We start from the raw sequence: 27,210 nt of genomic DNA on the forward strand, positions 1-27,210 counted from the left end.
TATTCCTCCAATAAAGTGGATCTACCTGCAGAAATTGAGGTGAAATCCCAAACCGTCCAAAAAAATCAACTGTATTTGCTGTTACAAAATCATGTGGTTCTTTTCTTATAAATTCATTGATTTCACTGGATCTTACGTGTACCCTCTTTAAATTTTCCGTTTCCTTGTCGCAGTTGTCGATGTTTTTAATTTTTTCCACAATATTTTGTTTCATGGCATAAGAAACGTCATCGTCGAATAACGTCAATGTAATACATTCTTCAGACAGGTACCAGAGGTGTTTAAAAAATTTTTTTATTGCAATTTCAGAGATTTTTTTATTAACATTTCTATAATCGTGAATTTCTTTAATAAAAGATAAGTTTTGAAGAGGTGCTTTAGACGGATTGGTGCAGTTAAACCAAAGATTAACGTAGAATCTTATAATAAGTGCGCATATACTTGCTAACGAATTCTCTTCATATTCCGTTAGTTTGAACTGTTCACGAAATAAATAGATCTTTAAGCAATATAATGCCTTAGACATCCACCGCGCATGATGAGTGGGACCTGGTACACGAATTTTATGCCGTTACTTGCTCCTAGACATATAGACGTCAATTCCAATAATTTCCTATAGTCATCTCTAACTATTTTCTTTTTCATCTCTTCCTTACAAAAATTTAAAATAGTACCTACGTTATCATTCACACGTAATTTTAATTCATTGTTTTGTAGCAAGTCTTTAAAGTTGTTTTTATCAATATTTTCCCAATTCTCTTGAAACCGGCGAAACAATTGGACGTCTTTACTTGTATTTACGGGAAAATAACACTCGAAAACCCCTCTCAGCAATATTTCATATATATGATGCCGACAAGGTAGATACAAAAGCTTTCGCTCAAGTTTTTTTTTCTAACAACTTTGCAGCTCCTTTTATTACGCCCGTGTTAGTCGATGTCGTATCAAAACAACAGGCCACAATATGATCCTTCAAGTCCCATTCAAATATCAGTTCGTACAGTGTATCAGCTATTTCTGAGCCCGTTGCAGCATATAGTTTTGGAGCCCCTATTAAGTGTTCGCCATTCCTGTCAGTAACAACAACTGGAAGTCGTTCCACCTTTTCTCGACCTGTTATTTCCGGAAGGAGTTTTCCATAGGGCAGATACGACTCTTTCAGTGAAGATGTACTTCGTTCCTCGATTTTTGATGGAAGTGGAGCATGATGGATGAGAATCTTCTTCCATCTCACTTTCCAAACTTGTATGCACATCATCACTGTCTGAAGACAATTCTCCTGCTACAAATACATAAATGTCACCCCATTCAAATTACAGTTTCATTCAAATACATACCTTCTGTGTTAATTGCCTCAATTTCGTTTTCCATATTGTCTACCACTCGTATCTTTCTTCTCATTTGTTCTTCTAAAATCGCTGCCTTTCTTTTCTCTTTCTGGGCAGTTTTGGTATCAACAACACCAAAACATCCTGGTCGCCCCTTCTTTCGTTGATTTATCAAAAACTTTTTGTCGGTGTCAATTTTAATTAGTTGTAATGCATTAGCATGAGTAATATCAAATAAATCATCTAACATTTCACTAAATTGCTTTACTTCTTGTTTTTGCTTTTCACTAGACCGATTTTTCTTTTTTCAATAGCTTACCATTCTCTATGCATATTTTCCAACTTGTCAATGCAGTGTTTTTCATCTCTAATTGGAATTCTTGCTTTTTCCCAAAATATGGACACTTCTTTTATAGACAATCTAGCACTCTTACGAATTGATAATTTCACTATGTTATGATTATGAAAACAAAACTGATAACACTTGTTTATTTGATGGTAGTTTTGCATCAAGAATTTGAGAGCCAATTAAGTAAATTTTCGACCGAAAATTGTATTCACTCTTTTTTATAATATTTTGCAAATTAAATTGTCTACACGCCACGATTTCTCTGTACTCACTTTTGCGACTACGTTAGCACACTAGCTTTTAGCAATACAGATATATACATTTTAATGACATTAGAACCGTTATAACGGTATATCACGAGCATGCGACGCTTGAGAATGCACGTGCAACACATTTAATTTACTTTCATATTTGTATTTCTGTAACTCTATCATCAATCGACCGATTTTTAAGATTGTGGTAATTTTAGAAAGGTAATAAAATGCAGATCTTATTACGGTATATAAAACCAGTAAGGGATAGTGTGGCTTTGAAATATGGAAGTCTCAGACATAAAAATGGCAAAAATTCTTAATTTTTCAGGATTTCAAGCTCCTTGTGCAACCTCTAAATCTTTTTTATTGACCCAAAACTTTGTATATACTAGTTTTTGGGCTATTCGCATATTTCTAGGGGATGCGATCGAGAATCCAGAAACTTTTTGTTCCTCCATACAACTAAGCGCCACCCTAATGTATATATAGATCTGACATTAAGGGATACTACGTTTCTTATAATGATATTTCTGTATATCAAAAATGAGTTGAGTCGGACCAAGCCCCCATATAATTAATACAAAAAATTTCGAACTTCTGGGTGACTTTGTACTACATACAATATATAAGCCAATATGTGAGTTATCCCAATGAAAATAAGAGAGCGTGTTTTACTCTTTACAGTGTATCTTTGTGCGTAAATGGGTAAATTTGAGCAAAAAAAGGCCTAGCCCTTATATAACGAATATCAGAATTTTCCAACTTGCGTATTTTAACGTATTTCCTTTGATTCTTGCAAGTTGCAAGAGAATTAAATGTTCGGTTGCACGTTGCACTCGAACTTAGTCCTTCCTTACTTGTTATATATAAGAAGATACTTATTGGTAAGATACAGATACTTAAAAAACTGCTATGCTTATTCCCTGTATTAAGAAGCTGCTCATAATTACTTTAATGCTAGAGTAATATCCACTTTTAAGAAAGAAAAAACTTAAGAATATACTTAAACATAAGTATGCCTATTCTTACAGGAAAAATGATTAAACAACATCGACTAGTTGAGTTCGCACCACAAACAAAGTACATGTCAAATGAAAAATTTTTTGTTAGAAAAGCTGAAATTCACATTCGGATTGATAAATTGACAACAGGGTGTAACGATAATTCGGATAGAAAAAATCGTGGATGTGGTGGCAATAAAACGAAACCCAAACTTTGGATATTTCAAGTAATGGAAAATAATACAACAAAGAAGGTAAAAGAAATCGATGTAAATTAAAGTATGTCAACTATGTATATATAAATTCAGTTCAAAAAGTATACCATATCTTCACGAAGTTACCAGTTTCGTCAGGACTAATATAAAATTACAGATTAACCTTTAAAATTAAAAACAAAAAAATCCAAAAACTTGCAAAGATAAATTATGATATGTAGTCGTACTTAAAAGGAAGACGTAATTAAAAATTTAAAATGAGGCTATAATATTGGGTAAGCTTTGGTTTAGTGGAGAAAATAGATGAGATTGGTTTACGAACTGGCCCCATTTGCCACAAATAATGACTTTCAATATTCTAGTGTCGAACACACTAAATCAATCAAAATGTAAATTCTGTACTTCTTACTGTAAATTAAAAATACTAGGTCCCGTATCGGCGTCTCTTCAAATTACTGTATACTTAGTTTGAGTTTAGATGTAAAATCTTTTGTTGTTCATTATCGGTGATTTCTCTTTTGGTTGATTCTTCCGTTTCTACGGCCTGTCGGGCAATTTTGCTTCCATTACCCTTCATATCATATTCTCAAGATCTTGCACATTTTATTCAAGTGGTACAAAAAAAATATTTAATATTATAAGGTGCTTATTTTTTGGGGTGGTCATGTCTGGGCTGTAGAGCGGCTGCGGAAGGGTTAAGATGCCGGTCTTGCTGAAGTAGCCGTTCACAAGAATGGCGGTGTAAGCCGGGGTGTTGTCGTGGTGTAACATTCAACCGCCTGCGATGCTTTTTCGGAACCGATTGACCTTTCGTTTGAGTCTTTTGATGACCTCCACGTAAAACTTGGCGTTGACGGTTTGTCCAGGGGGAACAAATTCAAGGTGAACGATTCCTTTGATGTCAAAAAAAAAAAATAATTAGCATCGTTTTCACTTTGGATATGCTCATTCTTCCCTTTTTTGGGCAAGAAGACGCCAGCGTGTGCCTCTCGAAAGAATGCCTCTTTGTCTGAAACAAACATACTCAAAGATAAATGACTCGTCACCTGTGATTACGTTATTCAAAAATTGGGGGACACTTTCACACATTTTCGCAGATTTATTGAGTTTCACACAGAATTTAATCACGTACCTCTGCTCTAACGAACGCTGCGTTTTCAACTTGCGCCACTCACAGAAACACGTCGCGGGAAAATATTTGTCCTGACTCTCCTAGTGCTCGGAGACAACAAAACTGTCTATGCCATTTTCTGATATATTTGGAACATATTAAGCTTATTTGTATATAAGTTTGCATATAACAAAAAATATACATACGTATAATATATGCTTGATAAAATTAAAATTTAACAACAACATACCGCCAATCAGCTTCACATACTTTACTAAATATTTATGTAAAACTTAGCGTAATTCAAAGCACTCATAGAATTAATTTTAAAACAAAGAGTAATGTCGAATTAGATAGCACTAAAATGTTACAAAGAAGAAAACAAAGCGTGTTGCGGAAGCACGAGCAACTCAGGGACATTTTGTCTTTGCTCGAAGCTCATCGCCAATAAACTCTGCGTTGTCGCAAAAATGTGTATACGCCTTAAAGAAGTTTTTTATTTTTAGATTTTTCTCGCCCTTTATCTTTGCAAAAATATACACGGTGTTTAACTTATTTAAATACAACGAGTTAAATGACTGACAAAGTCGTATGAAATAAATTTTCATTTCGTGGATAGGATTACTGAATTGTGGTAGCATATGGAAGAAGAGTACTATTTAATATTGCAAGATTTATTAACAAGGTTCTAATATTGCATGCAAATTTTAAAATTTTCGGGATTGTGCGAAATGGTAACAATGAATATGTTACACTTTTTTCCTTTTAATTTTTAGTTTGAATTTTTGGTTTTGATTTTTTTTTATATATGGCTATACGTATATGTATGTATTTACATTGAATTTCGAAAAGCAATGCGTAAGCCTAAAATTTTTGTTACGTTTTCTTTCCACATTTTTGCTCTACGGTGTTTACACTGTGTTTCATCAGGTTAGCAATCGTTAAGTTTATATAGTTTCAGTTAATTTTTATTAAATCTAAGAAGCAAAAAAGAAGAAAATTCTAAGCTTATTAAAGATTACTATCGAATCAATGTTAAATATAAATAAATACACCTTTCGCCTTTTTATACACTTGAAACCGGAGTATTATGTTTAGTTCAACCAGCGGCTGTACGTATCACCTAAACCTAAGCGAAATAGATATATGTACCTATGTATGTAGGTTTATATAAGTATATGCATATGGTCACGATGACGATAAAAGTTGAAATCTGATCGACTATCTGTCTGTCCGTCCGTTCGTGCAAGCTGTAACTTAAGTAAAAAATGGAGTTCGTAGATGGGCGTAATCGGACCACTGCCACGCCCACAAATCGCCATATAAAATGACATAACTAAGCACTAAATTAAAATATAAAGCTGTAATTTGGTACAGAGGATCGCAGTAACAAGAGGCACCTGAGTGTAAAAATTCTTGAAAAAGTGGGTGTTCTTTACAAGTTTAATGTACATATCTCCTAAACCACTTAAGCTATAGCAACTTCATTTGATGAGTACAAATCTTATAAGAACTTCTACCGACAGTGTGAAAATGGACAAAATCAGAGCATAACCCCTCTCACTCCCCATATAACGGTACTGTTACAAACTACTAAAAGCGCGATAAATCAATAAATGCACCAGAAAAGTAAACATTTTCCGCCGGGATGGTATGACAAGGTTTTGTAAGGGTCGGGGTAAAAGTTTGACGATGAGCGTGGTCGCGGCCATTTGTCAGTAAAATCTCATATCTTGGTACTTGATTGATCGATTTCGATCGAAATGAGCGAAATCAGATAATGACCACGCCTACTTCTTATGTAGCACACTTTTAAATTCCACTTGATTCTTTTACTTTACAGTGCACAAATCAAAAACCAATTAAAATAACAGGATTAAAGGACGAATAACGTCTTTGGTGTATGCCACCTTTTGACCAAAGTTTGTTTAAATCCAGAAAAAAATTATCAAACCCCTAGGTATCGAATATTTAGACCCCAGTATCTATAGTCGACTTTTGATCGAAAATATCAGTCAATGAGTGAGATATATAATTGAAATTCTGGGATAGTATTTTTCTGATAATGGTATGTCTGTACGTTAAGAGAGGGTTGAATCGGACTAATACTTTCCTTAGGCCCCATATACTTAATTTAAGATAATAGAACTTTTGGGTGACTTTGTACCACATATCGGACAATACCTGATTTATCTCAATGAAATGAAACGTGTTTTACTCATAAAATTGTATCTTTGTGCCTAAAATAAGTACATTTCAGCGAAAACTTGGCTTACCCCCCATATAACTAAGGGCTCAGGATTATAGGAGAATATCCGGCTGATTTTTTTAATTATAATTGTTTTTTGAGTACATGACATGTAAACATTACGTGGTTTTAAAGGAAATAGATAAAATGTGGTATAAAATGTGAGTTGGGGTAATCTGTCATATACTACATATAAGGGTCTTCGTTTTCTCACAAACGTATGTGTCTGTCAGTATAGGAGTTATATATAGTATAGATATATATAAAAATGCTAGAATTTCGATCCTCACGTTGGCGTTTTACACGATAAAGTATTTCCCTAGCTTTGGTTCTTTTAAGTTGCAAGAATATAAAATGTTCGGTTACACACGAACTTAGCACTTCTTGTTTTAAATATTTTTCCTCCTCCTCTTTAGTGGAATACTACCGACCAGATTTGAAAATTCTACCATCCCCACATTTTCTTTATTACATTGATGTCAGGTGTGTTCAGGTTCACTGCATTAAGGCGAAGTTTTGTCTTTTAGTCAGACTTATATACCTAGGCAGTGAGAGTCGGGGTTTTCTCCTGCAAAGTTCAAACAAAAATGTTTAAGTGGAGGAAAGTAGTTTTTGGTACGTTTTTATACGCTTTTGTATTCATATTAATATTAAAAAACTTCAGTTCGTCCCCACCATATTAGAATATAGTTCCCCACACCACTCACACGACTGTCGTTCCAACTGATGTCTCTATTTCCAAAGATCATAGAAACAATAATTGCGTCCATTGGACCTCAAAATGTATTTATTTTTTCATCTGAAACAACAACATATGTGCAGCCAGTCAGCTTCCAGACTGTGTGCTTGTTACCATCGAAAATCACTTGATTGTTACCGCTCTTTTTAATTCGACGGTAATCCGATTTACGCAAGAGATTGTACATATATAAATACAATATTGTAATAAAATAAAGCACATTCTTTGACTAAAAAGAACAGAAAATAGCTAAAGTCATATAATAGAAAACTTTTTATGCTAACCTGGTGACGCGCAATATATATTATTATTTTGATTATAACTAAAAACATATTCTTACATTTATTTCAAAGAGCTGCGATAATTCCCCTCAACTTTGTGTTACTTACGATGTGGATATAATGAACTTAGGCTGGCAAAAATTTGATATAACGCTAACTGTCCGGGACTGGTACACACGAGCACCGACGGAAAAATTGCGACTTCTTATAGATTGTACTGGTTGTGGAAAGCATTATATTTTACATTTGTTTAATCAGCCATTGGAGAATTCGAAGCATAAACTATTATATCTCCAGCGGGAAAAACGATACCGTTCGGTGAAACGTAATGATCTTGTAGTACACTGGAGACAACCACTTTTGAACCGTAATATTATTTCAGAAAGACATAGTGATGTTAAAGAGCAAGTAGAACAGCGTCCAAAAGCAAAAATTTCTTTGTTATGTAATAATATTTTTAACTGCAATACTAAGAAAAATTTCACTTCAAAAATAGACAACTATAAATTGAATAACGTTCGCACAAAATTATTTCGGCCGCATGTATTATTAGGATATTTAGATCAGTATAACCGACTGCAACCACAAGTTCCTCAGGCCCGAGGCAAACAGCACGTTAATTCACAACCGCAAAAGTATACGCGCTTAAAAGATCCAATCTCATCAGAATTAAGTCCTAATCGACCATTTTTGGTATTGCGTACAGAAACGAGACGTCTTCGACGTGTACGACGTCGTGCAATTGATTGTGTTGGTGCAATACATGGTCAATGTTGCAAGGAATCGTTTTATGTGTCTTTCAAGGCATTGGGTTGGGACGACTGGATCATTGCTCCACGTGGCTACTTTGCTAATTACTGTCGTGGAGATTGTACAGGTCCCTTTCGCACTCCTGATACATTTCAAACTTTTCACGCTCATTTTATAGAAGAATATAGAAAAATGGGGCTTCTGAATGGTATGCAGCCCTGCTGTGCACCAGTAAAATTTTCAAGCATGTCTCTTATATACTATGGTGACGATGGCATTATTAAAAGGGATCTTCCAAAGATGGTAGTAGATGAATGTGGTTGCCCATGAAGATATTCACCTTACATTCGAATAAAATACGTATATATGTACTCTTGTAGAATATTGGTTGTGCTGAATCAATTTAATTTAAAAATTTTATTATAAATATATACTGCAAGACATATTATTACAAATTTTAATCCATATGTACTTTAAGACGAAGCAGCATCGAAGAAAATATACTTCCAGCCTTACAACTTTACGTTTTAAGCTTTTTCACGCTTTTCTATTATATTACAAACACATGTAACTATGAAAGTATGGAAAGGATTAAAAATAAATGAAAGAGGTCTATATGAAGTAATTTTTCGTGCTGCTTTTGCACTGGACTTATATTTATATGAATGAATGCCTCCACTCAAGCAATAGCTTATACATATACTTAAGAAAGGAAATAGTTTGTGTACATACGCAAATAATTTTGTTCCATACTCAACAATTAGTACTTTCGTAAAGGAAAATTTATTTTCATTAAAATATCTTTGATTGGTGCCTTCAATTATTACTTACAAAAACATCATTAAACATGGGCATAACACATATACCATATAATATGTAAATCGTTTTTGCACATACAAAGTCATATGTAAATAATCAGTACTGATAAAGAAAAAATATATGATGACTACTTTAAATAGAGAGAAAACTTAGTTTTCATAATTATTTGGGGATGAGATTGACTCATATATACGTTACTTTCAATATAACCGAAAATTACTAAATAGCAAATTAAAGATATCATATAAAATAGATCAATTAACCTTACAAATTAGTATTGCACTGTACAACTCATAAAGTTTACCAGTTGAGAACTTATCGCTCACATTTAATATATTGGTGTTTTAAATTACAAAAAATACCGCTCCGAACAAAGCTGATGAAATTAAAATTATTAAAAAGAGTTCTACTTTCCATACATATTAAACAATATTATATTACTACTATATCACTTTGTACTAAACAACACAAAAAATAGGCATGTAGTTCATATTAGATATGATTGATTGATGGGTAGTTTATATGTATATATATGCTTATTTCTAAATTCTCCAATACTATTTCCCAATTTTATAAAATTAATTTCTTAACCTCACATTAAGCATTGGCTTTGATAACCTTCAACATTGTTATTTCATGATTTCTGTTTTTTGCACGCTCCCATTGACAAAAAGAATTCAAATAATAACAATCAGAACTTCATCACCACTATGTACATTTAGATAATGCACCTGGCTCAGGGAGAATGTAGAAGAAAGGCATATATGTAAATAAAAGAAAACGTTGCCCTTTGAAAAACTACATACATATACATAGATACGTATTTGCAAACGTTAATCACACCATAATAAATACAAAATATGCATTGTAAATGTATACCCCGTTATCAGAACTAGTCAAAATCAATGTTTGAGAACTCATTTTATGAGCTAAAAATTAACTGGTCCTGAAAATGCTAGACATTTTGCATTCGCTTTTTTTCCAGATCAATGGAAAATTTGAGTTTGTCTAATTAAAATATTTTAACATAAGTATATTAAAATGATGGACTTTTTTTAAGTTAATTTATTTATTTTTACTTTTTACACCTAAACTAGAGGTTGACTTCAATGTCTGTAATGTTTGTTAGTATCAAGTTGGTATGTTTCAAAATCTGTCAATTGATATTTCGATAAGGCAGTATTCAAGCTGACTAGTTGTTAGTATGCAATTAGCAAACTATGTAGTCTCTAGGGTACATATGGGCACACATGCATATTTTACAATACAAATACATGCTAATGTTTTGTAAGACAATTATGAGGAAATTCTATCTATACTATTTGTAAATAAAATTTGTTTACAAATCTCATAAATTAGTTAATAATTAAAATACATGATTCACTCTATATTAAATATAAATTACACAATATATCTAAATATTTAAAATATTACATAATCTATACTTAATAGTTTTTTTTAAAGAAATATTTCATATATATATTATTTTGAGGATGCTCGCAATACATATTCATTATGACTTCATTATTTCTGAAATATTATAATGAAGTGCTATTACAACAATTGCTATTACAAATTAACTTTTCTGGTTAGTTTTAATAGTTACCAATAATAAACTTAGAGGGTCGTTGAAAACAACTTACCTTAATATATTGTTGAGGACAGCAGTGGAAAGCAAAAGTACCTGAAGGGTCATTAAACACCCCCAATATTTGTACCCTGTGAGGCAATAATTTTTTGTTTTGTAAGGGTAGGAACCTAACTACATACACTTTTTATGAGGCCAAATTTTTAACGAATCATCGCAATCATCATAGTGGACTTGAAATACTATGTAATGCTACCATAGATCAATAGGCGATAACATTAAAGACATAATTTCTTTCAATATAACGAAGTTATTTTCATTCCATTTTAACAATATCAGTCAGCGTCAAAAGAAAGTGTACAAGCTTTTTTATTACATCAATAATTGAATTTCATATATTTGTTATTTAAAACAATGGGGCACGTTATATTTTTAAAAAATGGTATTTAATTCTTTTCTAAATTATGGGAAAACAAAAACAAAATTCTTACAACAACAAAAGTTATAAACAAAAAACTTATAATTCTTCATTTTTTTGGCGTCAAAAGAAAGTGTACAGAGTGTTAATGTGTTAATCAATAATTAGTATTTTGTTTGTTATACTCTCGCAACAAAGTTGCTAAAGAGAGTATTATAGTTTTGTTCACATAACGGTTGTTTGTAAGTCCTAAAACTAAAAGAGTCAGATATAGGGTTATATATAACAAAGTGATCAGGGTGACGAGTAGAGTTGAAATCCGGATGTCTGTCTGTCCGTCCGTCCGTCTGTCCGTCCGTCCGTCCGTGCAAGCTGTAACTTGAGTAAAAAATGAGATATCGTGATAAGTGTACCAAGTTTCATCACGATATCTCATTTTTTACTCAAGTTACAGCTTGCACGGACGGACGGACGGACGTATTTCTTGGCTCCATAGGAAGGTTAAGTTCGAAGATGGGCAAAATCGGCCCACTGCCACGCCCACAAAATGGCGGAAACCGAAAACCTATAAAGTGTCATAACTAAGCCATAAATAAAGATATTAAAGTGAAATTTGGCACGAAGGATCGCATTAGGGAGGGGCATATTTGGTCGTAATTTTTTTTGGAAATTGGGCGTGGCCCCGCCCCCTACTAAGTTTTTTGTATATATCTCGGAAACTACTATAGCTATGTCAACCAAACTCTATAAGGTTGTTTCTTTCAGGCATTTCCATATACAGTTCAAAAATGGAAGAAATCGGATAATAACCACGCCCACCTCCCATACAAAGGTTATGTTGAAAGTCACTAAAAGTGCGTTAACCGACTAACAAAAAACCTTAGAAACACTAAATTTTACCGAAGAAATGGCAAAAGGAAGCTGCACTCAGGCTTTTTTTAAAAATTGAAAATGGGCGTGGCGTCGCCCACTTATGGACCAAAAACCGTATCTCAGGAACTACTCCACCGATTTCAATGAAATTCGGTGTATAATACTTTTTTAACACCCTGATGACATGTACGAAATATGGAGGAAATCGGTTCACAAACACGCCTTCTTCCAATATAACGCTATTTTGAATTCTATCTGATGCCTTCTCTGTATAGTACAATATATACATTAGGAACCAAAATACAAAAATATGTAAATGACGGATAATGAAATCTCGATTATCACTTTATCATGCGAGAGTATAAAATGTTCGGTGACACCCGAACTTAGCCCTTCCTTACTTGTTTTCCATTTACTTTAATTACGGCATGTAAACGACGCGGCATTGAGCTGACATTCAAAAGATAGCGGATTATTGAAAAACTGTTATGTCGTCGCTGGTTAAATGAAAAGTAATACAAATCAGTCATTCTTTATGTTCGTTAAGTAGTGATCAGTAGAAAAATCAGAATTGTAAGAGCAATGGGTAAACAAACATCCATTGATATACGCGAACTTGTGTTGAAACTCCATAAAGAAGGAAAAAATTTAAGAGAAATCAGTTCTACTATTAATAGAAGTCATAATACTGTAAAAAAAATAATTGACAAGAAAAAATGTATGGAAAGTTGGAAATCGTCCCAAATCTGGTAGACCAAAGCGATTAAGTGGTGCTGATGTTAGGTCTGTTGTACGAAGTGTAAAGATAAATCCTTCTGAAAGTGCGGTAAAATTATCGAAAAATATTTTGGAAACGTCAGGGATAGCTGTTAGTGCCAGTACAATTCGCCGCGCGTTACATGCAAATGGCCTCAATGGAAGAGTACCGCGAAAAGAGCCTTTGATTACAAAAACCAACGAGAAAAAGCGTTTAAATTTTGCTAAAAAGTATGAGTGGAAGGACATTCCGTTTTGGAATAACGTTCTTTTTAGCGATGAGAGCAAATTTGAGGTTTTTGGAAAGAAAAAAGCAACAAAAATTTGGAGAACAAAAAATCAAGCATTTGCCGAACAAAATATAATATCCACAGTGAAGCATGGGGGAGGCTCGGTGATGATGTGGGGGTGTATGGCAGCGAGCGGGGTTGGCAATTTAATATTTATAGAAAGCACTATGGATAAGATGGATTACTTGAACATCCTGAAGAGTAACATTCTAGTGTCGAAAAATTACATTTGGATCCGTGTTGGATATTCCAACAGGACAATGATCCTAAACACACGGCGAAGATTGTGAAGGAATGGATGCTTTATCACGTGCCTAAGCAATTGGATCACTCCCCACAGTCACCGGATCTTAACCCCATCGAGCATCTTTGGGAATACCTAGACAGACAAATAAGAAAACGAACAATTAGCAGTAAGGAGATGCTCAAATCCGTTCTTACAGAGGAATGGCTAAAAATCACACCGGAAGTAACCGCAAATCTGGTCAACTCAATGCCGCGTCGTTTACAAGCCGTAATTAAAGTAAATGGAAAACAAACAAAATACTAATTATTGATTATGTCACACATTAACACTTTGTACACTTTCTTTTGACGCCAAAAAAATGAAGAATTTTAAGTTTTTTGTTCATAACTTTTGTTGTTGTAAGAATTTTGATTTTATTTTCTCATAATTTAAAAAAGAAGTAAATACCATTTTCAAAAAATATAACATATCCCATTGTTTTAAATGACAAATATATGAAATTCAATTATTGATGTAATAAAAAAGCTTGTACACTTTCTTTTGACGCTGACTGATATGTTAACATTTCCTCAGGCCAGAGATATGAACTAATTTGAATATTTGGTGAAAAGATATTCCTTAGTTTCTTAAGACGATTCGATCAATCGAATGGTTACAAGGATCCCATCACAACAATTCATAAATACGCACTATTAGCGTTTAAAGTGGCAACTTATCGTAGAAGACTTTTCTTACATCAGACTTCTTTATACAAATATTTGCTTGCAAATAAGTGAACTTCTGCACGGCAGGTTGCGCAAGAGATAATTATAGGTAATTGTTCATGTTGTTCAATAACAATATCATAGATTACTCAACATAAGATTTTAAATATAATAACGTTTGAAATAGTTATCTTAATAAAACCCGAGCACTATAATATATTTCTCTTCAATATCCTCATATAATTCAACAAGACTTATTTAATTATCATTATTATAGTACACCTTCTAGAATTAACTTGCTAAACAACTGTAACAAATTTTCTACACTAAATAATTTCATTCAATGGGTTAAAGAAATTGTTACACATAGTCTCGTATGGCATACTTATTTAAAACAAAAATGAAAATAATACTACGTACATATATGCTTCGAATAGCATATTCAATAAATCAAATATTTCGTAAATAACTTATAGCGAGAATATATTGCATTCCATCCGTAGAACATACTTTAAAATCATTTTGTGCAATTGTACAGCTAGACTAGGGCTACAATTGCAATTAATATAGAGCGAATAGCCTGTGCCGAATAAAAAACATACTAAGTCACTTAGCTTTCCACTTTTTACTAGATAATAACACAAACTTTAGTATATAGAGAACATACAAAATGCATGTATATAAAAATAAATATATGATAACTATATTTTATAATTAATAACTACACTATTACTGGAACTTATTAAAATAATGTAATTATTTTGTTCAACAATAAATATTTATGCATATATATACGCCTGTTCAAGTAACTTACATGCGATTGCACATTCTGTAAACTTCAATACCTACATAAATCCTATTCATATTAAATAATACTCCATTAAGCTCCAATTGAAATATATATTGAACAACAATATTAACATAAGAATACATAAGAACAGCTTTTTTCTAAAGTCAATTGCCATACCTCATAGAAGAATCCAGAATAAAAAATTCAGTACTCTAACAATTAACGAAACTTGCGTATATACATAAGTAGTGCTTATAATCAGCTGGAAAATACGGATATGTATAATGTTTGTTTCACTATGCAACTTCGTCCTGAAACAAAATTTAAACAACCTTAAACATTATAGCCACTTTTCGTAAACTTAACTCGAATTAATTTGATTTTTCTTTATATAATATTCAGTTAACAACAAAAAAATATTGTAAATGGAGATAAGAGAGAGTTGTCATTGAAAAAATAAATCTTACAGGCTTATTTTACAACGTTGTTTTAAATACAAGTACTACACATAGCTGAAATCCAAGGTCAAACTAATTTATTTAATACCAGAGCGCATCTCACAGTAATAAGATCGTATTGAAAACAGTGACGAAATATACAATTTAATGTTATTAAATACATATACTATTCTAATAAGAAAAATGTATGAAAATACTCGAAAGCTATCATTAGAAACTGCTGTTATATAAAACTAAATACATGAATCTTAACAATATGAAACTGCTGCAATAGAAACTGCTGTTATATAAAACTAAATACATGAAACTTAACAATATGATAATAGAGGTGTTCTTTCACACTTCCAAATCCTACGCCAAAATATGCAAGAGTATGAGAACAATTAATAATTAATTAAGTCTAAAATATCAGTGAAATGTATGTGCGTATATGTATTATGGCAGCTAGCACATCGCTTTGCAGCCATTACATATTTTTCCTTTGGATGTGTTTTGTCATCGTACCATAGCAGGAATTGGAAATTTTGCAAAATATGCAAGTAATCTTGGGTTCAGAACCTGCTCGTATATAAACTTGCGAGGAAAATTTCATGTACTCGTAAATCCTCAGGATCTAACGGTGTTGTCTTATGCTTGCCCTTAGTAGTGGTCTATATTAGAGCTGCGAAACTATCGATAGTTAGACCATTCGATAGTTTTTCCCCTGAAATCTACTTTTCTTCACTAGTTTAAATTAAAACGCTGACCTTGTACACTTAATTTTTATGAAATAATCATTGGGCTTATTTCTAAAACAAAATATCAATAACAATCTAAACTGCAAAAAAATTAATAACGTTAAAAATATTCGAGTTTCTATATATACTGCTCTGAGAATTGAGGAATTATAAAAATCATGAAAATTATACTTTAAATACGTTTCGGTAGAGTATTTTATTCTCAATAATCCACTTGTTTTTGTTTAAAAATAAAAGTGTGTATTTAGGGGTATACATATATTAGGGTGTTTTTTTTTAACTATTAATTTTTTTCAATCTCGTCACGAAATTTCCTTGGAAATACCCTAAAACAAATTCCCTGATAATTTAGCCTTTAATATTAAGTTTAAGAACTGGACCTAGGCATGTAAAAATTTTCCATAGAAAATACACTAAAATCGTGATATTTTTTCTTTAAATTCCTACAGATCAGAGTTGTCTGCATTACCTAAACTTTTTGAAGCAATTATAGCAGACGACATAACCTTCCGGATCTCTCCACTAATTTCTTGTCCTCAGCACGGTTTTCATAAAGGGAAATCTACAATAACCAATTTGCTTGAATTTGTATCACATATATCAACGGGCTTTACGGGGCATCTCGACAGGATAAAATCTATGTCTTACTAACTGTATTGCCGTGCCTATTGCCTGTGGAGACTCCATATTGCCTATTGCTTACAATATATGGTAAACTAATTACTAAAACTAATTAGTTTGCCATATATTGTAAGCAATAAGCTGTCACTTCAGCAATTTGACAGCGCAGTTTTCATTTCTATGAAAATTTCGAGGAGGCAACATATCCCATTTACACATATGCCGACGGCATTTTCATTTCGGTAATATGAAATTTAGAAGAGCGAGTATTAAGACGGTTGAGTTGTGTTATATTATAAAAATAAAATAAAGTACATTTTCTAAATAGCATTTTTCAAAAAAACTTATATTTAGTTTAATATTGTTAATTTACAGAATAATTATGCAAATTGGGTTGGGAATGAGCGAAATCTTAAATTTAATAATTTATGCCACAATTATTATATAGTAGTCCAAAAATATGAATTCTTATTTTCCCAGAAATACATTTGTAAAAAAAGGATCTTTATCCTTTGTTATTATTTTATTTTTCCCAGAAATACATTTGTAACCAAAAGGATCGTAATCCTTTTTTTTATTTTCTTCATAAAAGATTTAAACAGTTCAAGAGCTCAAAACATGCGCTACATCAGCTCGAAGCTACCTACCCTACGCCTTTGCGCAAATGATTATGTTATGATAACAAATGCTCACATACAGATTTGGCAATGGCAATAGCAATAGATTTGACAGTTAGTAAGACATAGATTTTATCCTGTCGAGATGCCCCGTTAGGAAGAATAAGAATACTGATGTTATATACACAGATTTTTAGTAAAGCTTTTGATAAAGGAAACCATTCAATTCTTTTGAATAAACTTGATCTTCTTGGTTTTCAACCCATATTTTTAAAATGGGTTGCTTCTTATCTTAGTAATAGCATTCAACAAGTCATATTTAACGATACTTTTCCTGACATAATCAATGTTCCTTCAGGCGTTCCTCAAATCTTGGTCCAGTTCTGTTCTTGTTATTTATTAATGACATATCATCTGTTGTTAAGTTTTCAAAAGTTTTATTATATTCTGACGCTGTAAAACTTTTTAAAACGTATACTTCAAACAGCGAGAGATGTCAGTTGCAAACAGACTTAAACAATCTAGTTTTTTGGTGTGATAGAAATGACATGCCATTGAACATTAAAAAATGTAAAACGATGTGCTTTTCACGTAGATCTGTAGACCCTACTTCATACGCAATACGAAACTTTAGGTTGGAGCAAGTAAGCAGTTTCGTTGATCTGGGAGTAACTATGGACCCCAAACTCAATTTTAATCTTCTCGCATCTTCCACGGTTTTTAAAGCTAAAGGCGCTCTTAGTTTTGTTAAACGTTGGCCTAAAGAATTTAGAAATCCGCTAACCACAAAAATTCTTTTTACATCCCTGGTGAAGCTTATATTAGAGTAGGCTTCTGTGGTTTGGAACCCTAGTTACCAAGTCCATTCGGAGTCCGTTCAAAAACAATTTTTACTTTTTGTCTTAAATCATTTGCATTGGGATTCCAGTTTAAATCTTCCCCCTTACACTAACCGCTTAAAAGTTATAAATCTCTCGACACTCGCTAGTCGTAGAGAGATGCTTGGTATAATATTTCTTGTAAAACTCATGAATGGGTCAGTCTGTAGCCCATCTCTCTTAGCAACAAAGTCGTAACTCACAGGTGAGTCGGTGAGGTAGTACGGGGCTCTAAAGCTGACGGGTTGGGTTTAGTTTAGTATCTCATTTTCACTGCTTATTTCTCTTAAATGCGTGCACGGATTTTTTTAAATTTATATAGCACAGATAGCCAATGAATTAAACTTTTGTTTAAATGTAAATTTATTGTTAAATGTTAATTTGTTTTTTAGATATAAGTACGCAAAAAACGCTCATTTTCACATTTGCTCAAACAATGGCTCTCTTCTTTTGAAGTTTTTGTTGCACTGCTTGCAAAAAATTTAACCAATTTAACACACACACATTCTTTGAAATATATTTAATTGATTTAATGATAAATTATGAATTTTAAGTTGCAATTTTATGTAAAATTTAATAAATAAAACAGCTTTCAATTACGTGTTATACTGTTCCTTGAAATGTAAGCAAAATTACTGAATATGAACTGTCAAACGACGAAGAAAATATGCACAAAAGGAAGATAGTAATAACCCAACGAATCAAAATGGTAGGTCTTATATACAGCGGCGCTTGTTTCAATGTAATATATGTATTATATTCAAAATATAATGAAAATTTGGAATAAAAAATCGCGCGATTTTTTATTCCAAATTTTCGCCTGCGGCGCTTGTTTCGATGTAATATATTATACTGAAAATATAATGAAAATTTGGAATAAAAAATCGCGCGATTTTTTATTCCACATTTTAGCCTGCGGCGCTTCTTTCAATGTAATATATTATACTGAAGATTTAATGAAAATTTGGAATACAAAATCGCGCGATTTTTTATTCCAAATTTTCGCCTGCGGCGCTTGTTTCAATGCAGTATATTATGCTGAAAAAATATTCAAAATTTGGAAAAAATCACGCGATGAAAACCCAATTTTATTATTTAGGGGGTCTTGTATAAATGGTTGGTTGGGTTATCTTGGTACTTCAACTACTTGTATGCATTATTACCGAGACATATACAATTTTTAATTTTCAGTGTTTTTATTATTTAAATAAAGTGGATTTCCACTTTAATTCATTGAAATAATAAAAATAATAAACATAGAGTCACTCTATGCGTAAAAATACACAAATTTTATAATAATTAGTGAAAATTGTATGGAAAAACTACGATTTTACACCATTTTCAGGAGGCTGCCCTGGAGCCCCCCGGGGTCCTAGGGGGGGAAGGGGTGGTATTATTCAAAAATTCCATTCATTACCTTTCTAATGAGGGGGGTAGCAAGCCCCCCGCCCCCTCCCCCTTTGCGCAAAACCTCTTCAAAATGAGATACTAAACTAAACATTCCCCAAGCTGACTTTTCATAGATGGTATGTAATAAAAAATCTATGAAAATTCCATACAACCTTACTTAAAAAGTGGAATATCTCTAGAAATATTAATGATAGCGATTTTTTGTAGCAAATAAGTGGAGTGAACAATTCTGAGAGTTATTTTTAGGATATTTCCAAGGAAATTTCGTGACGGGATTGAAAAAACTTAATAATTAAAAAAAAAAAACACTCACCCATATATTGTGAAATTCGATCAGAATCAAATGTTCACATAATGTGTATGAATTTCATAATTTTATTTTTCAAAATCAGGAGTCCTAAATAAAATAGAGGTTTCTTTACAATTTGTATATTTCCGCGGTTCTTATGTCTTATTAAAATACTGGAAAATACATACAAATAGGTTATGTGCAATCACTGGAAATCTAGATAGAGATTTATATTCCCAAAACCTTCTTTCTAAAGCATCCTTTAGTTGTTGGATCCAAGAATGTTGTCAAGTGTCAACAATAGTGAAATTTAATCATTTGTATGTATATTATTGACTGTACTTATGAATTTTAAACTACTCGGGCGCAACCAAGCCAAGTATGAAAATGTGTTTTTAAGGCTACCATCCCAGCAATACATCTATCAGTAAATCACTGTTAATAACCCAACAACGCTATCAGAGATTTCTGTTAGAGTTTCTATGAGTTTACCATACGTGTGATCGCTCAGTCATTTCTAACACATTAGGCTTATGAGTTTCAAGGTGTGTACTTGTTGGTTTCTTCAAGCTAGACTAGACTTAACATTTAATTTAATTTGTTAAAAATCAGTCTTAATTTTAATTTAGCTTCATTCTCTCCCTTTTGTCAATGGATTACTTAAAAGTAGTTCTATGTTATATTGATTGCTAAGATAATCAGCCTTATTGTTAAATTCATTAAAATCGGTTCAGTAGTTTAGGAGTCCATCGCAAACAAACAACGTGACACGTGATTTTTATATATTAAGATTTATTTGATTTTAAGAACTTTTTATATAAACTACGGCCATAATTATGCAGGTAATCGAAATTCGAACATTTCACAAGAAATTCGGTATATGAATTTCTCGTTCACGTAAAAATAAAAATACCTAGGAATGATTTATTCACGTGAAGTTTACGATAAGGCTGAATGTGAATGTTTATTTAATACAAAAAATCTATTTTATTGTTGCTGTTGTTGTTATTATATTTAATTTAATTTCGTTTATTAATATGGCAAAAAGTTGGTACATATTCCATTAAACGCACCAACTTAATCTTTATATGTTCATTTTTACAAGTTTTCAATAAATATAGGAATCTCCATTTTAATTAACAACTTCAAAAATACGATTTGACATCGAATTCACTAAATTTAGCTATTTCATATGATTAAAATCTTCTCAAGCTTCTTGAATGCCTAACTTGAGCTCTAATACTTTTTGGTTTTTTGTCCATAAATTTTTCGTGATATGTATCCCCAAAGGTCACTTTGTAAGTGTGTGAATGTCAGCGTTATTCATTTGATAAATGGCGTCTTTATCAATTTTTTTGAAGTTATTAATAAAAATGGCTAATTAATTTATTGAAAACTGAATAAAAAAGAATACATCAAAGATTATGGAAATCCCATTAATTAGTTTGCAGTTCTAGTCGACGCGTTTCGGCAGTCTCGCTAAATGAATTTTCTTGATCATTTGTCTTGAGTATACATTCACTCATAATTCGTTTATTTAGTTTCTAAAATAATAATATAGCAAATATGTTATGTTGAAATCTGGTACAGTAAACCGTATTTCCCTCAACCCATTTGGGGATGTTTCATCATGGAGGCTGAATTTACCGAACGTTGTACCAAAGCTACCTTCTTTACTTATTCTGGAGTTAAAGTCGCCAACCACGATTTTGGCATCGTGGTCAGGGCATCTCTCATAGATGCACTCCAAGCGCCCATAGAATTCAGCTTTGGTCACATCGTCCTTCTCTTCGGGACGTGGGCGAAGAGAACCGTTTCTGGCCACTCATGGCAGTCAGACAATTTTCTTCACTTGTGTGAACTTCTACACATGACTTCATCCTTAAACAAAAAATACCGTTACATACATATATATCGTTATATTCGTTTGAATATTTGTATGGCGTTTGTGGATTGCAAGTGTGAATAATAATGTTGAATAGCGTATGGAAATATACGTACTATATTTGCGCTGATGCGTACAATTATGGCCATATTTCTAAAGGATATATAAATGGTAACAATAATATTTACAAAAATATAGTGTTTTTATTATTTTCATATATCTACATAAAAATTTACATTGACGTTGATTTACGTTGATGAAAATGTCCATTGTAAAATGAAAATGAAACCATTACATATGTATGTATTAAAGCGTCATATGCAAAGATACATATGTTTAAATATAGAAAGCCAATAATATTGTACGATATTTATAGTAAGAACATTAATTAGAGAAATAAAAATAAAAACATTAATTGGAAAATGGAAGCAGATAGTTAATTTGTTGATCTTAATAAATAATTTAAAATGAGAAGTGAGCTACAAATGCATTACATGCGCTTGGATTGACGCAATCAATAACGATATGCAAAATTTCATCAATAAATCAATAACTCTTTAAAAACAAAAGTGCCTAAAATAATCCAACCAAATACGCAACTTTTTATGATACATAAAACTTTTACGAATATTTGTCAGTTTTTAGAGTAATAGCTAGAATAACACAAACCACAATGGAAATATGTACACAATGCCATTTGTAAAATTCGAGCATGTTTTGCCTAAAGTCTAACATAATAATATACTGAAAGTTTTTATAACCTTATCGATTATTTAAGGCTATGGTGTACTTGACACGAGGTATTATGTATCAAGTGCATATGTATGTATACATAAATAACTATTTGTATCAGCCGATATATATATGTATATTTATAATATATATATACGCATGTATTATTAGGCTGTTTTCAACAGCAAATATTATTTAAAAATGAAACGAAACATTAACACATAAGTCAATATCTAAAAAGGTTTATGGAATTTACAGATATATACACATATACTATATACCTAAGTACTTATGGGCGTAATAATAACATATGAAATATTGTGCTAGTGAAATAATTCTTATGGTATTATGGCCTACATATGATATAGGGCTTGTTTTCTCTGAAAGTAATTTTTAAATACTCAATAATATAAAATTAATTAAATAATGATATTTTACAGCATTGCACCTGAAACTTATAAGGTAACAACAATGCTTATGTACTAGCAAGTGCATAAAACAATGAAATATTTACTAATTATAAAATATGTGTATGAAAATATTAAGTAAACATGCTTAAGAAATAGCAGTGAACTTATTTTTGGATATACATACTTTCACACAGTACTATATATTTATTTGCAATTGATAACTTATAGTTTTTCATTGTATTTTTATACCTACTTATGTGGACTCCAAAATTGTTTTTAGCACTTCAGACTGCAAGCACATAAATTTGTATTTCTATTTCTTACGATATACATATTTTTTAAATTAAGGCGGTGTTATAAAAGGGGTTCATATTTCCATAAATACTTATTACATATTTGAAAACTGTAGAAATGTTTGATAAATTATGTTGCCTTTTGTATATTTAAGATTTTTAGTTAAAAGTAATATAATAAGATTTCTTACAGACTATTAATCGAATTATTCAATAATGACTTTAGAATTTACTAAAATGTAGTATGGAATTCATACTTTTTGCTAATCAAGCATTTTTCAAACTATGCTCTGGAATTCAATTAGCAATAGTATCACATAAAAGTATTATTTATTGTATTAATAAATAATTTAAAATTGAATAAAAGCGTTTAAGCGAATTTAACAAGTAGTTCTGTGTTTTGTTTTTAATGCAAAAGCATTGCCCCGGAATAAAAAGTTTTGGTAAGTGCTCGTCACAGCTCTCTACATTAAAGACAATTTTAGTGACTTCAGACGATTTTACAATTAGTACAGACAGTCATAAAAAATTTTGCGATATATACGTAAAACCAATATAAACCTTTATTTAACGCATAAAGCATAATTACCTATAAAATTAAAAATAAAATGTTGTCTTTGAAATGCAATAGTTACGAAACTTATTTGAAATATGTATATATATTTTTTTTTACTTTTACCTGATTGAATATTCTAAACCATAAACATCGACAATCCATTATTATCTGTGATAATCTCTATATATATTGTCTATATGTATATTTGAAAATGGAAAACAAAGGTAAGAAAGGTTACAAATTAGATTTTACTTTTACTTGTATATCTGAGATGAAGCTCCAAAAATATGATCCGATCCATCATTCTCACCTCCCAAATGGAAGGAAATAAATCTTTACATATATATAAATATATTTATATACATATATATTTCAACTGTAATAAATATTTTTTTTTACAGTGTTTGAACCATTGGAAAAACCAAACACGATCGAGGACCAGAAAAGCAAAAGTAGAAAGAATACTGACAGGTTGAGGGCCTATGCAGCAAACTGAACCGTCCGAGTTGGAAGTAACCCGGACAGCTGATTTCTTTTGCATACATATTGTATTTGTTTCGATTTTTGGCGCGCCAGGTAAAATTTTTGGTAAGAAAAGAAATTTGAAAGAATTAACAATTAAAAACTTAATAAAACTATTTACAGCAATATGAGCGATAACAAAAGTGAAAAGGAAGCGACCGAACAAAAAATGGACAAAAGAAGAAATCAACAAGCTTCTGTATTTTTTGGAGGAAGCAGATGAAATTGAGGTAAACATTTTAAGAAGTTTGAAATGTATAAATGCTTATTTATTTACTTTTATTAGGCTTCAACAGTTTTTTTTTACAAAAAAATGCATTGTGGTTAAGGGAATCGAAGCCACGTGGGACTTGCTGCGGTGGAAGGTACGCCACCTAAAAAGTACATTTAAAAAAGCGAATGATTATCGCACCTCAACTGGCGCTGGAATTGATGAAATGGATGTGGGCGTTGGCAAATTTGAAGGTAAATAATAAGAATTGAAAGTGCTTTGGGAACTTAAGTGATTAAATCTTTTACAGAAAAAATTGAAAAAATGTGCCCCCATTACAATCGCCTAAACAAAGTTTTCGGAGCTAAATCGCATGCGCAAAATAATTTCTGCGCTGTCGACACGGGCGCTTATCGCGCCACAGCCGTCAACAATATCCCCACAGGTATATTCACCGCCAATAGTCTTTCCACCAGCAATTTCACCGCCAATACCCTCGCCACCAGCATTTCCACCGCAAATAATCTCCCCACCAGCAATATCACCGACAATAGCCTCACCGCCAGTAGTTCCACCGCCAACAGTTTCGCAGCAACCACTCCCACTTGGGGCTAATTTTCCACAATGCAGGCTCCCAAAACATCAGCGGCTTGTTTGATGGTTTACCAGCAAAACAGAATGGAGTTGGAAAAAGAAAAGCTTCAGTTTGAAAAAGAAGAGTCGGAGCAGCTAGAACTATAAAAAGCTGAAATTGAATTGAAAAAAGAAGAGCTAAAACATAAAAAAATTAAAGTGGAGCAAGATGAAAAAATAAAAAGACTAGAAATGGAAAAAGACGAACGAATAGCTATGTATGAAATAAAAATGAAATGCATGAAGTAATCCAAAATTTAACTTTTTTATGGTTTATTCAAACATTAATGAATTTATTGCTAGCCTTTTAGTTTCCCCTTTTCTTTTTGGTTGTACATCTTCGCTTTCCTTACCGTTGTCATCAGTGTACGTAGTGTCCTCATCGAGATTTGTATATTCGTAGTTTGTGCTGTCATCCTCTCGTAGTATGTTGTGCAATATACAACACACAACAAACCAATCACAACATAAATTGTGGCTTTCTTTATTTATAAGGCGTGCTCTGAACTCCTTAAGACTGCAAAACCGTTCCTTCAATAGGCCAAAGCAATGCTCGACTCGAACTCGAAATTTACTATGACGCAAATTGAAATTAATTCGAGAATTTATGTCTATCAATCGAGAATTACTTCGGAATGGAGTTATCATAGTTTCGGACAAAGGATAGGCTGAGTCACCAGCTAACCACTGCTGTGACGAAAAAAATTTGTCTTTTTGCAAGAAAAGTGAGCTGCTGCGGTATACTCTCGCATCATGCCAACTGCTAACATGTCCCACCATTACGTGTCGTATTTTAAGTTTATAATCGCAAACTATTTGGGCTTTGATAGAGTATATGTGCTTACGAGAAAAGATTGATATAGGATCGATAACTGGCGATTCTGCTAGCTTTATCTCCGTACCATCAATATAGCCAATGCAAAATGACACTTCGGAATACGTAGCATAAACAATTTCTGATCGCTCTGTTTCACTTGGCCAAAAAAGGAAGGAATCTCTTAACCTTAGAATAGCACTGAAAACTCTTTTCGTAATTATGGATAGAGTTCCACCATCTCCCACACCAAATAATGTTGACATTTTTTTCAATGCAGCACCCTCTCCGCATGAGCCCAGACGATAAAGTACAATTGCTAACTGCAAATCCACAGGAATCTGTTTCGAGGAATGTGCTTTCTTGAATTCCGGATCGTTCTTAATTAGGTGAAATATATTGTTATATTGTTCCTTGCTTACTCGAAGCATTTGGCGAAACCGGTTTTCGTCGAATTTATTCAAGATTTCATTTCGCCATACTGGTGACTTTGGGACTTCATGCTCTGCTCCACGCCGGCATGAAAGCACTACTTCAACATTCATATTCAATTCATCTAAAATTTTATCGACCGCCTCACCATCTTCGTCCACTTCTGTATAAAAAAAGGAACCCTGATTAAAAAAAGATATTTAGTCACCAACTTTTACCTATTATATTAAGAATATCATTTGCCGTATTCTCTACCAAATAATTAAGAATTTTTTCTCTTTCGCTTTTCCTTGGCATGATTGCTACTGAGAATATTTACCAAATATTTTATTTCACAATTTCAATGAACAGGGTTGCATTGGGATATAAAAAAAAAACAGTCGCTTACGATCTATTGGAAAATGCTACATTTACACTTTTGCATATGCAACGATGCATCGGATTCTGATTACCCTTTATGTCTTTCATGCTGTAAAGAATTGCGCAAGTATACCAAGGACGCGGCGCTTGCAGGTGTAAGTATTGTATACCTTAGTACCCACTCTTTGGATAGGCACCGGAAACGCGACTTGAAAATCCCAAAGGCTCTTTCAATGACATTCCCGCCCTTAATATGGATTTTAATATAAAGAACTCCATTTTGTACAGATGTGTTTGGTACAGGAGTTAGAAGCCATAGCTCCAATAGATATTTTGAGTCATTAAGAAGCCACTCAAAAGATCCAGAAACATGCTCCCTTTTAAATTTTATCCTGGCCGGAGGCGTTCTCCAAATTTCGGAGTCATGGCATGAAACAGGAAGACGCGAATTCAAGGGGCGAAAAAAGTTTGTCGTCACCAATCTAAAATTCATAAATTGATTATTTTTATAAAATTAATATTTGAATCTACCGCTTCTACGTTAATACTAAGTAGCCCTTTCGATTCGTGTGGTATGTATAACAAGAACGA

At 32.4% G+C, this 27,210-nt stretch overlaps 1 protein-coding gene across 13 annotated transcripts in view; it reads left to right on the top strand.

The window, feature by feature from the left end:
- The window catches only part of LOC105225728 (inhibin beta chain), a 39,476-nt gene extending 14,244 nt beyond the window's left edge, over window positions 1-25,232 (top strand). For 6 of the 13 annotated variants that reach the window (XM_049459546.1, XM_029550813.2, XM_029550817.2 and 3 more), the window contains 2 exons: window positions 2,963-3,186; window positions 7,599-23,481. In XM_049459546.1, the coding sequence (XP_049315503.1) occupies window positions 2,963-3,186; window positions 7,599-8,606 (1,232 nt within the window). In that variant the 3' untranslated portion in view covers window positions 8,607-23,481. Of the gene's footprint in view, window positions 1-2,962; window positions 3,187-7,598; window positions 23,482-24,048; window positions 24,236-24,292; window positions 24,401-24,455; window positions 24,635-24,690 lie in introns of those variants that run through there. The other 7 variants (XR_007423113.1, XR_007423114.1, XR_007423118.1 and 4 more) reach the window with 7 other exon arrangements.
- Window positions 25,233-27,210: the final 1,978 nt, after the last annotated feature.

Source organism: Bactrocera dorsalis, chromosome 6 (genome assembly GCF_023373825.1).
Source record: "Bactrocera dorsalis isolate Fly_Bdor chromosome 6, ASM2337382v1, whole genome shotgun sequence".
Taxonomy (NCBI): Eukaryota; Metazoa; Arthropoda; class Insecta; order Diptera; family Tephritidae; genus Bactrocera; species Bactrocera dorsalis.